This window comes from Peromyscus maniculatus, chromosome 9 (assembly GCF_049852395.1).
Source record: "Peromyscus maniculatus bairdii isolate BWxNUB_F1_BW_parent chromosome 9, HU_Pman_BW_mat_3.1, whole genome shotgun sequence".
NCBI lineage: Eukaryota > Metazoa > Chordata > Mammalia > Rodentia > Cricetidae > Peromyscus > Peromyscus maniculatus.
In genome coordinates this window covers 66792972-66807824 of record NC_134860.1, presented here as the reverse complement: position 1 = coordinate 66807824, position 14853 = coordinate 66792972, and the positions used below count along the sequence as shown (strand labels likewise).

At 39.5% G+C, this 14853-nt stretch overlaps 1 protein-coding gene across 1 annotated transcript in view; it reads left to right on the top strand.

Annotated features, from left to right (window-relative positions):
* Positions 1–14853, top strand: part of Adam28 (ADAM metallopeptidase domain 28) — a 61037-nt gene that overhangs the window by 35830 nt on the left and 10354 nt on the right. Inside the window, exons 15-18 of the mRNA XM_076545267.1 lie at positions 5229–5331; positions 8174–8333; positions 11057–11137; positions 11463–11541. Of these exons, the coding sequence (XP_076401382.1) occupies positions 5229–5331; positions 8174–8333; positions 11057–11137; positions 11463–11541 (423 nt within the window). The remainder of the gene's footprint in view (positions 1–5228; positions 5332–8173; positions 8334–11056; positions 11138–11462; positions 11542–14853) is intronic.

Below are 14853 nucleotides of genomic sequence, written 5' to 3'. Positions count from 1 at the left end.
AAGTGTGTTTCCATGGTGAATCTAACACACATTAGGTTAGCAATGAACATTAGTATCACAGTGGCAATTCCCTTCCATGTCAACATCATCTCAGTGATGGTGTGTGGCCTTGGTCAAAGGACCAATCTCATTCTTCCTAGAAACGGTGTCACTTTTCAAAATCATAAATAAGTATATTTAAAATTTTTAATTGGACAGTTTCACACATGAGTACACTGTATTTTACATCAATTCCATCTCTTCCTTTAACTCCTCCCTCCCCACCAACTCCCTCTCAGACTCATGATCTCTTTCTTCTTTTACAATTGTTATTGCTAAACACACACAGACACTACAGGCTCCATTTAGGGTTGTTCATACATATACACAAGTGTCTAGAGCTGACCACTTGGGATTGTATATAGTGTGCTCATAGGTAAAGAAAACATATTTTCCCTTCTTCCACATCCATTTGTTCCTGTAAATTTTCATCTAAATTGGAATCTATTAGATTCTCCTATTCCCTTTGTGTGTTGAATGATGTGGTCATTATGCAGGTCTTGTTTAGGTAGTGGCAGTATTTCATGATTTTGAGATTTCATGGTGCCATATCTAGAAGACATTATCCTGCAGCAAACATCTTGGTCCTCTGGCTCTTACAATCTTTCTTCCCTCTTTTCCATACTGTTCTCAGAGCCTGAGGTGTAGGGGTTGTGTTGTAGATGTGCTAACTAGGGATGGGGACCCCATAGTCATGTATTCTCTGTGTTTGATTATATTTGGATTTCTGTAATAGACCCTGCCTGCTGCAAAACATAAAATAAACTTTAAAAAGCTTTACTGATGAGGGGATGAAAGCTACAATTGTTTATGGGTATAAGGATCAATATTTAAAATAAAAGTAGAAGCTGTATTGACTTAGAAAAATGGCAATAGTAATTTTTCTTTTAGTGTCTATGACCTTGCTAGCATGGATTGTTGGTAGTGGCAGGCATGAATTCCCTTGTAATAAACTAGCTATTAAGTCTAATTAGATAGATTTTGATTATCTCCAAGATATAAGTGCCTCTATTGCACCATTGGAGAAATCTTGTTGGGCTGGTCATTGTTGTGGTCAAAGGCACAGCAGCTGTGTAGAACTAGTCTCCCTTGGCAGCTTGCAATGCACCTTCCAATACTTCTGAGGAAAGGGTGCTAGATTATAGAGACATGTGCTGTATAATGTAACTTAAAAGTGTGTGTGTGTGTGTGTGTGTGTGTGTGATTATATCACAGTGAGTGATAACGTTTGCCCCCAAGAGCCATAGACTATCTAACAAGTACCCCACTGACAGGCAATGCAAAACCCCCTTGGAGTTGTAGCACAGGGTGTATCCCAAAGATCCCCCTTAAATATTCCATGCTTTGCCACTGCCCTTGATTGCCTCCTGGGACTTGAATGTAAGGTCCTATTGCTGAGGACACCATGGAGTTCAGACACAGGAAGTGGAGGAATCAAGCTGAATGAGGGCATTGTTTCAAGACCAAAAGTTCAAAGGTAGCAAATAAAAGGGCTGTTCTATTGAAATTCTACTTTTATTTTGACACTTTTTTGTTTTAATATCTGTCTGATCATACTGTGTTTGAGACAAGCTTTTCAAAAGTCATTTTTTTAATCTCAAATAATTCATCCATGCACACAGGAAGAGTGACCGTAGAGTTGGTAGATAGGCCATGAGCTCATGTAGGAAACACGTTAATAAAAACCCATGGAATGCAGAATAGCAGCGAGAAAACATGAGAACAATTCAATGACCATTTTTGTTGACTCCAAGTTTAGTGTCCACACTAAGGAAATCATAGCACAGGCTTTAAAATAAATGTGATGTGAACATAGCTGAAAACATTAAGCCCAAATTTAAACTGGATGAAAAAGCTTGATTATAAATTCAAATTTCTAATTAGAGTAATAAGTGTGCTCATTTCTATGTGAAGTCTATAAAGATGTTGAAGTCCTGGAAGGAAATAGCAAACTGCTTGTGAGGCTGTGGGGAGGAAATAGGGAGCCACTGGTCAAAGATTACAAAATTCTACAAAATGAAAGAAAAAAAAATTAACAAGAAAGCAATTATTTGTTCTTCCTGGATGACATGTGTATGATGCCATGTATTGAATTGTCACAGCCTGCATTCTTCCAGATTCCTACATAAATGACACAGGAAATATTTATTCAAAAAGGAATGAAGCTGCACATTCCTAATACTACTTCAATAGTGTTATTGCATGCCAGAAACGTCTCAAAATTTCTGAAAATAAACTTCAACCAAAACTGAGAATAGAACAAAAAATAACCTGTTGTCTACGAAAAACCCAAAAAATCAAGATACCTTAAGATCTTCTAAAAAATCCTAGATAAGCCCCTCTAGATTCAGCAAGGATAGACTAAGATACAATCTGAGGAGCAATGCCTTTAAACCATTGAGAGGTGCCCAGATGTGCTGGAGACTGGCCTCAGCAATTCTGATTACACTTCCTGGGAGCTGGTATTCTGAACTAAAGGTAACAGCAAAACTGCTTCTGCTGGTTACTCTCAGATATCCTTGACTATTGTCCTCAGGAGACAGAAACCCAAGGAAAGAAAACCCTATGTGCATAAGTGGAACTCAGCATGTCCTCTTTATTGCTCAGTAATAAATGAGTATTAACTTTTTCTGTCTGACTCTATTGTCTGGCTCCATCCCAAGTCTTGTTACATCCTCATTCAGAGACCCAGAATATTTTCTCCATAGTTTTTTTTTTCAGTGCCTGATTTTAGTTGGTATCAAAATTATCTATTGAATTAATATGGAACATATTTATTGGCTATTTGATGGAGAAGACCATTAAATTGTTCATTCAAAGGTAGCCACCATAAAATTCTAGATTTGTCTTCAAATTCCCAGTTTTGTGATTCATAAAAGATCATATTTATTTTAAATTAATCTGAAAAGTTTGTAACATAAATTCATGAAAGTCACACTTTTAGCCTCAAGATATTCCTGGGAATCAAAACTCAAAGTCCTGAAAATGTGATCATGCTATCACAAGTACATTGTTATAGTAAGGAAATGAAAATGCCCAACCAATAAAGACTAAAACTGCCTTTACTCCACAGCTCTATAAAGGGTATTAATGAACATAAGCTAAACTTTAACCTTCTGCATTTATAAACCACCAAAGACTGGTTGCAGGTTTTAGGAAAGATGGCACAGAATGTTCACGTACTACCACACACTACTGGCAAAATGTGGATTAGGGAAATGTTTACAGAGATGAAGATTTGGAAAACAACACACACAGCCAAAGGCACTGCATTGCCCTGCTTTGCCCTAGCAGCTAAACTCTGAAATATTTATCAATGAAAAGTTTTCCTCCAACATTGTCCTTTATGGCAATGAGTAATTGAAGAGGAATTTAAAATCCAAGAATAAAGATGGATCAAACAAATGATAGTGCATTAATCTAACACTGATTCTTCTTCTTTTAAAGATTTATTTATTTTATGTATATGAGTGCTCTCTCCTCATGCATGACCTTACGCCAGAAGAAGGCATCAGATCCCACTATAGATGATTGTGAGCTACCGTGTGGGTGTTGAGAATTGAACTCAAGACCTGTGGAAGAGGAGCCAGTGCTCTTAACCACTGAGCCATCTCTCCAGCCCCATGTTTTTGTTGTACTGTAAAATGTTTAAAGTCTAGGAAAAGCATAAGGATGTTACTGGCTGGCAAAAGTTAGCTACAAAGGTACCTGATTGCGGGTACATGAATGATACTTTCAAAAATATTAGAATCTGTAACTCAGAAGTTAGGGATTTTTACTATGACATTTCCTTTGTTTATATGTTGGATTATTTGTTCCCAGAATATATCTATATTGTTATAATAAGGAATTAATATGTTGCTAAGGCCCAAATAATCCAAGAAATATAGTTACAAAGGTTTTATTATCTTGAATAGTAAAACATGGAATTGATTAAAAATATTTCAAGTTTATAAATCAATATCATGTTTTTTTCCTTGAAAACAGAACAAACCCGCATAAGCTTTTGCTCATTTTACTTTTATTGATTATCCCTCAAAGGTTTATATCTAGCTTGCCAGAGTTTACGAGTTGTTCATCACAGAGTGGGATAACTTGAGTCAGGGCCTGAGTCTGTGGCTTGGGGAGAGGTGGGTGAAGCTGGCTTCTTATCTTCCTGTATAACTTGAGGTGGGTCTCCACTTCCTTGTGGATAACCCGAGAATGGCAGTAAGAACCCACATACTACTGAACAGGCCCTGTTCTTGGTGGCTTACATAGATCATCTCATCAAAACTGAGTTTATGAACTACACCACACACCCTCATTTTATAGGTGAGCAAGCTCAGTGCTTAAGTAAGATACTTGCCAAAGTTCAAGCACTTGCTAAGTTGTGCTTAAAGCCTGAGTTCTGAACCTTGGAGCTTTGTGCCCATCTGATGGCTGTCTGAGGCCAAGTGCATGGGAAATGGAAGGTGTGATTCTTGGCACTGTACTTGGCACACAGGAGGCATTTGGTTAAACATAGCTGCTATTTGTTGTGGCTGCATTTCATACCTGACTATCAATGCTTGTTGGTCTTGAACATAATGATGCAATGGCAGCAGCCCTCTGGCTAAGTCTTCTATTTGGGTGAAATTTTTAACCTTCAGCAACTCCTACAGATATTTTCAAATACCTAAATAGCAATTACAACAGAATATTTAAAAGACCACTTTAAATTCTACCTTACTACTCTGACATTAAATTATTGAGGCTTGTGTATCTGCAAATTCTCAGTAGAAGTATGCCAAAATAGCACAAACACAATATATCCCTGATCTCAAAAATCTGAACACTAGATGCTCCAAAATACAGAATTATTTTAAATGTCAACATCTACTTATGATCTTCATATAATAGGTTAAAGTTCAGGTACTCTAAAAATGAGTAAAATGACCAGTAGCTATGTGTTTAAAATACATATAAAACAGTAAATGAATTTTACTTTTGGGGTGGGTTCTATTCTGTAGCTATCTCAAGGTATATATGAAAATACCTCAAAGTATAAAAAAATTTGCAATCCAAAACATTTCCAATTGCAAGGACTTTGGATAAGGGATATTCAATCCGTACTTTTAATGCTAACTTTATATTTTGTACTCTATAATATTACATTTCCTATCTATTTTCTCTCCAAATATGTCACTTTCATCTGTGCGTGATCCCAGGAACCAAGGTTGCAAATAAGTCATGTTACCAGCATAATGAAGGTGGGTCAAAGTACGGATACTGTCACATAGAGAACGGCACACACATGCCCTGCAAAGCAAAGTAAGTGGCAGTATTGTTTGAATCTTCTCCCCACAGTCTCCTCTGGGACAATGGCACATTTTCTCCCACATTTGTTGGCTTATTCTGGTTCAAGAGAAAGTGACTTCTCGGCTAGAGAGATAGTTCAAAAGTTAAGGGCACTTTCTGCTATCGCAGAAGACCTGAGTTCAATTCCCAGCACCCACATGGAGGCTTCCAAACAGCTGTAGCTACAGTTCCAGGGGAACTGAAACCCTCTTTTGACTTCCTCTTGCAAGTGGTACACATATACACATGCAGGCCAAACAGAGTCAGTCTCTCTCTCTCTCTTTCTCTCTCTCTCTCTCTCTCTCTCTCTCTCTCTCTCTCTCTCTCTCTCTCTCACACACACACACACACACACACACACACACACATATAAAATAAATACATCTAGAAAAATATTTTTAAAGAAAGTGGATATACTTGAGGTACTTTTTAAATCTAGTGCTTTTCATTATGAGTTTTGTGGTAGAAATTTTTTATCTATCCAGGAAACAGCCATTCTAATATGTGTGTGTGTGTATATATGTATTATATATACTACATATATATATATAAAACAGGATATATAATAAATAATATAATATATATACATATACTACAGGATAAATATATATATATATATATAATTGTATTTCAATTTGTCGTGGCATTTGCATGAGAAAGAATATACTAAGAAAAGTGGCCAACAATTCACCTGAAGCACTCATTTTAATTTCAGTATTAATATCCTCAAAGATAGGTAAAAATCACACCAAATGAACTTGAGATTTTTGTATAAATTTTTATTCTGCCACTTTAAGAGGACCTTTAAAATTCAACTTAAATATGTTGTTTTTTAATTTATTTTTAGTTATGTATATTAGGATGTGTTTATGTGTGGATGCCACACGTGTGCAGGTGCCCACAGAGGCCAGAAGAGGGCATCATATCCCCTGGAGCTGGAGTTAGAAGGGTGCTGCTCGGAAACAGAACTCCGATCCTGTGAAGGAACAGCAAATACACTTCACAAACAAGCGCCTCTCCTGCCTTCTAAGGGGTATAATAGTGGATCAAATGTTTATGCCCGGTCCAAATTCTGTAGATATCACTTATAACAAAAGGTTGAACAGCAGGAGCATTTTTCAGAATTTTCCTACTGAACACTGATATTGCTAGACAATATTAACAAATTAGTTGGGATGTAGAGACCCATTGGAGGGATCTGAGCCTAAAGGACAGACTATGTAGAATGACCTTTTCTTCATAGAAACTCAGGGCAGATTGAAAAATGAAACAGCTATGGAAAAGGCAATATACAGGGTTCAGCAAAGCAATACATGGGGTGGGAAGGGAGTAGGGCTGGTTCATCCCTCCTCTATGGCCAGTGAGTATATTAACCTTTATAGCTGTGCTAGCAGTGGATAATGAGTGTAACATGATGCTCAGACACTTGATCCTCTTCCAGACACCACCTAGTCACTTAGTAGTCATTGCCTGTGGTGGGCAGTTATCTCCACATTTCCTGTGCCCAGCACCAGGCTTACAGGTTTGCATGAATCATCCTCTGGTTCTTGAAGAACACCCAGTGGAGTTTGGGAATGCTGTGGCTTCCTAAGGTTACCATCCATATTTTCTCTAACCACAAGCAATAACAGAAAAGTCCCGTTCTCTCCCTAGACGACTTATTCACAAGATCCTCTGAGTAACGCATAAAGCACTTAACTGTGACCTTATTGGCTTTGACTTTTCTGGAATTTTCTGGTGGTCAGTAATGGCTTCCCTGAGTGTTGAGCAGTTAAACCTACAGACCCAGAGGGAGATCTCTTAGGGCCACACTTAGTACTTTGAGATGTAAGAGACATCTGGCTTTGTGCAGACCACTTTGTTGTGGAAAATGAGGCGTTTATCTTTTAGAGTTTATCTAAGGGAAGTAAATAATAAAAATAAATGGCTGTCCAGTCACCATTGTGAGGTCAGGGATCTGCCCTTTGTATATCCTCAAGCTCCATCCCCAAGCACTTCTCTCAGTCAGAGATTGCTTCCCCAACTCCACCGATAGGACATTCGGTCCTAGTTTGCTTTCTATTTCTGTGATAAAACACTCTGACCAAAATCTCCTTTTGGAAGAGAGGATTTGAATGACTCACACTTTGATGTTACAGTCCATCACTGAGGGAAGTCAGGGCAGGAACCTAGAGGCAAGAACCTGGAAGCAGGAGCTGATGCAGAGGCCGTGGGAGAATTTTAATTACTCTCTCCACTCCCTCTGGCTTGCTTATCTTGCTTTCTTACACATCTCAACACTGCCTGCCCAGGGATGGCACTGTCCACAGCAAAGCTGGGCCCACCTACATCAATAGTCAATCAACAAACTATCCCACTCACAAACCAGTCTGATGGGAACAATTCCTCAATTAAGATGCTCTCTTCCTAGGTGGCTGCAGTTTGTGTCAAGCTGACAAAGTCCAGCACACACTCCATCATCTAAACTGAGGGAAAAAATGCCCAGAAATGGGGCGTGTTCCCTTATTCAAGGCCACCTTCTAGAATTTAGGCTTAAGATTCTGCCCTGACCTCCATTAGCCACAACTTAGGTAACTGGCAAAAATTAGTTGTAAAGGGATCTGTATTTGAAAAACAACACATTTTGTTACTATCCGAGGGTCCTGTTAGTGCAGAATAAGGTCATTGTATATAGATACAACTAGAAGTTACTGCTGCACGGGAAATATTATTTTTTAAATATTGATAGGCAAAGGCTGCGTTGCATTTGTATAAGACTGAAATTTGAATCCTGGGATAAAATTTGTAATTTTGTTGTTGCTGCTGTTGTTTGTAGAGATGCCATGTGTGGGAAGTTGTTCTGCGAAGGCGGGTCAGGTAATCTGCCATGGAAAGGACTTACAATATCTTTCCTGACATGTAAGTTATTCCACCCCGAAGACACCAGTCAAGGAATAGACATGGTGGCCAATGGAACCAAGTGTGGAAATAATAAGGCAAGTTGAAACTGTGCGTCCACAATTCATTGTCCTACATACTTATCTGGATTTTAAATAGCTACTGTTCATTGTGATTTCTGTAATCACAGTCCACATGCTGCTAGGATGATATAGGCTGTAGAGGAACAGGAGAAGAACTAGGAGAGACAGAAATAATTAGGACAATTATTGACTCACACAGTGAGTTCAGAGATACAACAGTCTGCACGGTAAACTCAGTGATGCAATGCTACCACCAAGGACCAAAACTGTCTCTCCTGCCTCCTGCCGTCTTCAGTATTGCTTCTCTTTGCATTCACATACATGCTCACCATCCAGCACTGCAGAAGCAGGAAACACCAGGCGTCCTTTGTGCATCTTTCCTTAACAAGAGGAAATTTTACTCTGAAGCATAATTATGGCCACTGACATGATGTGAGTTTTCATTGCCCAGACATTTATCACCCAGTCACTGGTAGCATACCTGAAAAAGGACGGGGAAGTACCACAGTTAACCTATGTTTGTTTAAGCTTGCCCACAGGACTAAGGAAAGTCTTGGTCTGCCCAGGTGGCATATAGATACCCATCCCATTAATAAAAGTCAGATGTCTATAGCCATCTTCATTGTGTGTCAAATAATTCAAATTAGTAATGACCCTTGAATTCCACTTCAATGCATTTGAATCTTTACTGTTGAAAGTTTCCCATTTGCTTTTAGCAGAGCATTTTTATTCAAATGCAATCATACAAGGAAGCTAAATGTAAGAAAAAAATGAGAACAGCGCCGCATTCAACACCTGTGGCCACCTGCTATGTTCCATGAAGCTCCATGCTCACGATACATTTTTGCCTTTGATTTGTACATGCCATCACCCATCTCTCCAATAGTGTTTAATAAGTGCCCACCAGATACTTAGGATCATATTATTGAACTTCATAAATATTTTGGTAGGGCATCTTTCTTTTTTATTCTTTGAGAATTTCAGACATGTATACAGTGAAACATGATCAGATACACCCCATTTCTCCTTCCAACTCTGTTAGTATCCTCTCCAACACTTCCTCTTATAACTTCATTATTATCCCCCCACCCTCATCATTTTCCTCATCCTTCTCCTTCCTTTAATAACTCACCGAATGTTATTAGTACTGCTCATATGTGCAAGGGTGTAGGGCCATACACTAGAGTGTAAACCTACCACTTGTCACACACTCAAAGAAGAACAATCCTCTCTTCTCCAATAGCTATCAATTCCCAATAGCTCCTTAATACAGGCTAGGGCCTAGAGATTATCTACTACATCCAGGCAGAAATGTTGGTTTGCTTGATCTTGTGTAGGCTTTGTTCAGGAAATTGAAACAACTATACCACTCCTGGACATAAACACAAAGGAAATTTATATCCTACTATAAAGACATTTACATACCCATGCTCATTGCCACTCTATGCACAATAGCGAGGAAATGGAATCAACCTCGGTGTGACTCAACAGATGAATGGATAAGGATGATACAGTATGTATACAAAGTGGAATATTAGCGGCAAAGAAAAATAAAAGCACACAATTTGTAGGTAAATAGATAGAACTAAGACAAATTATTGGGAGTGAGGTAACTCAGGCTCCTAAAGACAAACTTTATCAATTTCCATGCTTTAAAACTGGCGGGTGCTCAGTCAATGCCCGCTCCTCCGATAATGGTACAGAGAAGAAAAAGAAGAATGGCAGCTAATTTCCACTCCCAGTTGTTACTGTAATAGCATTGTGTGTAATGTGATCTCAGAACTTCCTTCCAGATGTTAATTATAGCAATGCTTAGTTCTGTGATCAGTAATAGCTCCAAATGTGAGGAGCTGTTAGATGAAAAGAAATACCTACCAGGAAGGAAGCAAGGACATCTTTAACAGAGCTTTCTACATATTTTATTATATACTAAAAATGATAGAGTTTGATCTTTCTCAAAACCTGCTAGTGTTTTCCTAAAATGTTGAGGTGGGCTGCTGTTAACTCAGGGGTTAGCAGCACTTGCTGCCATTCCATAAGACCCAAGTTTGGTTTCCTAAACCCATATAGCTCACAACTGCATACAACCCCAGTTCCAGGGAATCCCACACTCCTTTCTGGCCTCTGCAGCCACCTGCATACATATGATATTCACTCACAGACATATAGATTAATAATAATAATAATAGTAATAATAATAATAATAAATCTTAAGTTAACACAACAGGACATCTGCACATATGAACTCAAAGCTGTTGTGACAGCATGAACAGGACCAGTGTAAGCTCAAGCCAGACAAAATCCCAACAAATAGGAGGAAGGCAGGCACAAAGCCCCGCCCCTAGCTGAGGTATTACTGGCATTCGGTGGTTAGTGGAAGACAGATAATTTTCTCTAAAAATGTATTCCCTGGAAAGTTGACCAGACTCTGCTGGAAGGCCACACATTCAAGAATATTTGGACAGCATAAACTGGTTCTGATTCTTTTGTTTTAAAGACACACAAAAAAAGTTGGGTGGGTAGGGGCTGAACTTGGGAAGAGTTGGAGGCAGTAAATATGATGAGAACATGTTGTGGGAAATTCTCAAGGAACAATGAACTAATAAAAAGTTCCTTAAAAGGGTGAGTTTGATGACATAGCATTGATGACAATTTGAAGACTCAAATCCAGCCAGTCATTGACAGAGATGAACCCACTGGAAATGCTCCATCAAGTTCATGTTTCCATGTCGTTTCAGGTGTGCATTAATGCAGAGTGTGTGGATGTGGAGAAGACATACAGGACAGCCAACTGCTCCTCGAAGTGCAAGGGACATGCAGTAAGTTTGGAAAGCAGATATCCCCAGCTTGATAAGCCTTACACAATTTCAGTTCTGTCGTGATGATGCTGAAATAATACCTTCAGCACACAGTGATCACAGTTAATTAGGTTTATCTGACACTCAGGAGCACATAGCATGATGCACGGCCTCTGAGAGCCCATTGCTGAAATCTTTGCATGCCGTTAATACTTCACCTGAGCAGATGCAAGCCAGAAGAGCAGGGGTCCCTCTCATGTCAAAATCAACTTCATTGTGAAAGAGTGGGTGGGGCCTTGACTGGCGCACTAAGTCTCATGGTGACACAGCATCCTTCTTCCACTAGGTGTGTGACCATGAGCTGCGGTGCCAGTGCAAGGAAGGATGGGCCCCTCCGGACTGTGAGGATCCCGCCACAGTCTTCCGTAGGTAACCCTGCATCTCTGGCCTGAGAACCTGTCCCCTTCTGCCAAGCTCTTCCTCTGTGTTTCTGTTAGTCACTTTCCTGCTGCTGGGACAAGAAATGCCCAACAAAACTGACTCAAGAAATGTGAGGCTTATTTGGGACCACGGTTGGAGGACGTCATCTCTTATGTTGGGGAAGTCATGGTATCAGGGGGAAGCATGAGGCAGCTGCTCACATTGCTTCCACAGTCAGGAAGCAGAAAGATGAATGCTGGCGTTCACCTCTCTGCCTCTTCTTTTTTAAAAACATTATTTTATTAAAATTCGTTTCCTAGAAGGTACTTTGAATGTATTCTTTTTCCCAGATCCTCTCCACCTCCCTATCCACCCAGCTTCATGTTCTCAATCTCTCTCTCTCTCTCTCTCTCTCTCTCTCTCTCTCTCTCTCTCTCTCTCTCTCTCTCTCTCTCTCTCTCTCTCTCAAAAATCAAAACTAAAAAAAAATAGAGCAAAACAGAAATGAGACAAAAAGTACCAACACAAAACAAAAACTGCACAGAAACACATGGAGTCCATCTTGTGCTGGCCAACTACTCCTGGGCTCTGGGCTTGTCCTGGAGTGTAATTGCTAGACCCAGTGAGGCTCTACTTGAGACAACTGACTTTCCCTCTCCCAGCAGATATCAATTACAAAGAGCTTCTTGGTTAGGGGTGGGACTTGGTGACCACTCCCTCTTCTCCCTGCTGGGAGTTTGTCTGGTTTGAACCTGTGTAGGTCTTGTGCATGCTGTCACAGTCTCTGTGAGTTCATGTGTATCAGTCCTGTTGTGTCTAGATGGTCTGTTTCCATGGAGTCACACATTACCTCTGGCTCCTGCAGTATTTTTGGGTCCTCTTCTGAATAGATCCCTGAGCCTTGAGGTGAGGGTTTGATAAAGACACCCATTTAAGATTGCTCTCTGATCTTAGTCTCTGGCCCTACCAACATTTAGGGTAGGTCTTTCTACCTCATTTAATTTAATCTAGTAACTTCCTCACGGATAGATACTCCTAGAGCTTTGTCTTATAGATGGTCCTAGATCCATCAGGTTGACAGTATTATTGACTTTTATCCTAGTATATAGGGTTCATTGTCTTCTTTCTGTCCTCTCAAATATCTGTTCTGTAGCTATTGACACATAAAATTCATCCCAAAGTCTCTTTAGCAACATTCAAATCCTATTTTCAACATCCTTACATTGTCAATCTTCATATAAAAAAGTATTTTCAAACTTTTCATTTATAACATTATGTGAATATACCATATTTTTTGTTTGCTTTATGTTTTTTCCATTTTCACAGTAGACATAGTGCTAGGTAATATTAATTCATGAGACTCTCTGAGAACATGACTTGGAGTATGATGGTAGTCTGGGTCCTGTTCACTGAGTTATTTTCCTTTATTTTGAGGTATGCTATCCTATTCATTCAAACGCTGTCTACAGGTGCTGTCCTGTTCACCCGCATACTACTTACACATGCTCTCTCATTCACTCACATGCTGCCCACATTTCATTTGACTCGTGTTCTTTGGCATGTGTTGTCTTTGTTAGACCAGGGAATAAGCTGATTCAAACTGGCCCACATGGGTCTTCCTTGCATTTTGAGTCTTTGTTGCTCCTCCTGACACTTCCTTGGGTAGAAGACAAGACTGTGAAGGGGAGGCAGGCCACCCTGTAGGCCGTCAAGGAGGGAATGAGCTGGCGTGGGAACCTTTGCTTTGGGTTGCCATCATGAAGAGTACTCTAAGCTGAGAGAGAGCTCTTTAGGAATTTGTTGCTGGAGGGCTTCTCTCCAGGTTCCACCAAACCCCGCAGTCCCACAATCCATGTATAAAATAATCACTCAGATGCTTCTATTACTTATAAACTGTATGGCCGTAGCAGGCTTCTTGCTAACTGTTCTTATATCTTAAATTAACCCATTTCTATAAATCTATATCTTGCCACGCCGCTTGTGGCTTACCGGTGTCTTTACATGCTGCTTGTCCTGGCCGTGGCTGCAGTGTCTCCCTCCTTCTTCCTGTTTCCCCAATTCTCCTCTCTCCTTGTCCCACCTATACTTCCTGCCTGGTCACTGGCCATCAGTGTTTTATTTATATAGAGTGATATCCATAGCAGGAATTCCCTTCCTATTTTCTTGAATGCACTCCTTAAACTCCTTTCTCTATGTAGTAAGAGGTGGACGTCTGGGGTCAGATCCAACCAGCTTTGGGTACTCCTGTACCAAGTCCCAGTGATGCTAGGGAGAGATTCCCGGAGCTTTGTCCCAGGGTTCATGAAACAATACCACTCTGTGTACACAGAGGATGGGAATGGAGATGTGGTTAGGGATGGGCCCAGATGAACTGTTTGTCCCAAGGTCAAATACTTTTTAGCCATTTCAAACAAAAGAATAACATTTAATTTTAATGTTTATGCTTCAACTTACTCCTTCTGTTTACTCAATTCCTTTGCTTCCTATCTTCTTGGAGATTCTAAACTCCATTACCTTTTAAGGTTATATGATATTATAATACAAATATATTATTATCTGCAATTTATCATGCTTGTGGTGGGGTCTGGGGGTACATTCAGAAGCAAATCAACTATTTAATTAGAAAGCTCTTTGATGATTCCAATTTTCACTAACATAACCTTCAACTGTGGCTTTTCCCTTCTTGAAACCTTTATTTTTATTTATCTATTAAATTGTGGGAGTTCTGAACTCTTATTTGGTTGGTAAAGGTTACACATACAAATTTTACATTATCCTCATTAATCCATTCCATAAAGTTCAGAAGAAATACTGACACCCAGTGGATCATCCAGCCAGTCCACAAGCACAGAGAGAGGCCTGACATCTGCAGGCTGCAAGAGCTATGGCTTTGGGAAGAGCTCCACCATGTAGTGTGTGGTTCTTACCATCCAGCTTGGAGAAGACACAGCACTCTCTGCCCCCACTGTCGCCATTATAAGTAATGTTTGTAGCAGAATTCATACCCAATAAACAAGTTAAGACCACAAAACTTGGTAAACCTATGAGTAATCTTTTAGAAAGTTTGTCTTCACCCAACTTTCTAAACTGTATTTAGGAGCATTTATTTATGTCACTAAATATCTCTATTTATATAGAAATAAATAAAGAAGCTATCATGGAACCCACAGAAATAAGATTAGGTTTTTAAGTCACTTCTACATTCATAACTGTATTGGAATAGACACTGCTTTATTTTGTCCTTATTCAATTGTCAGGGAAAACCATAAAAGTATATACTTATGAGATTCTGTGTGATATTTTGGTACATGTTTACA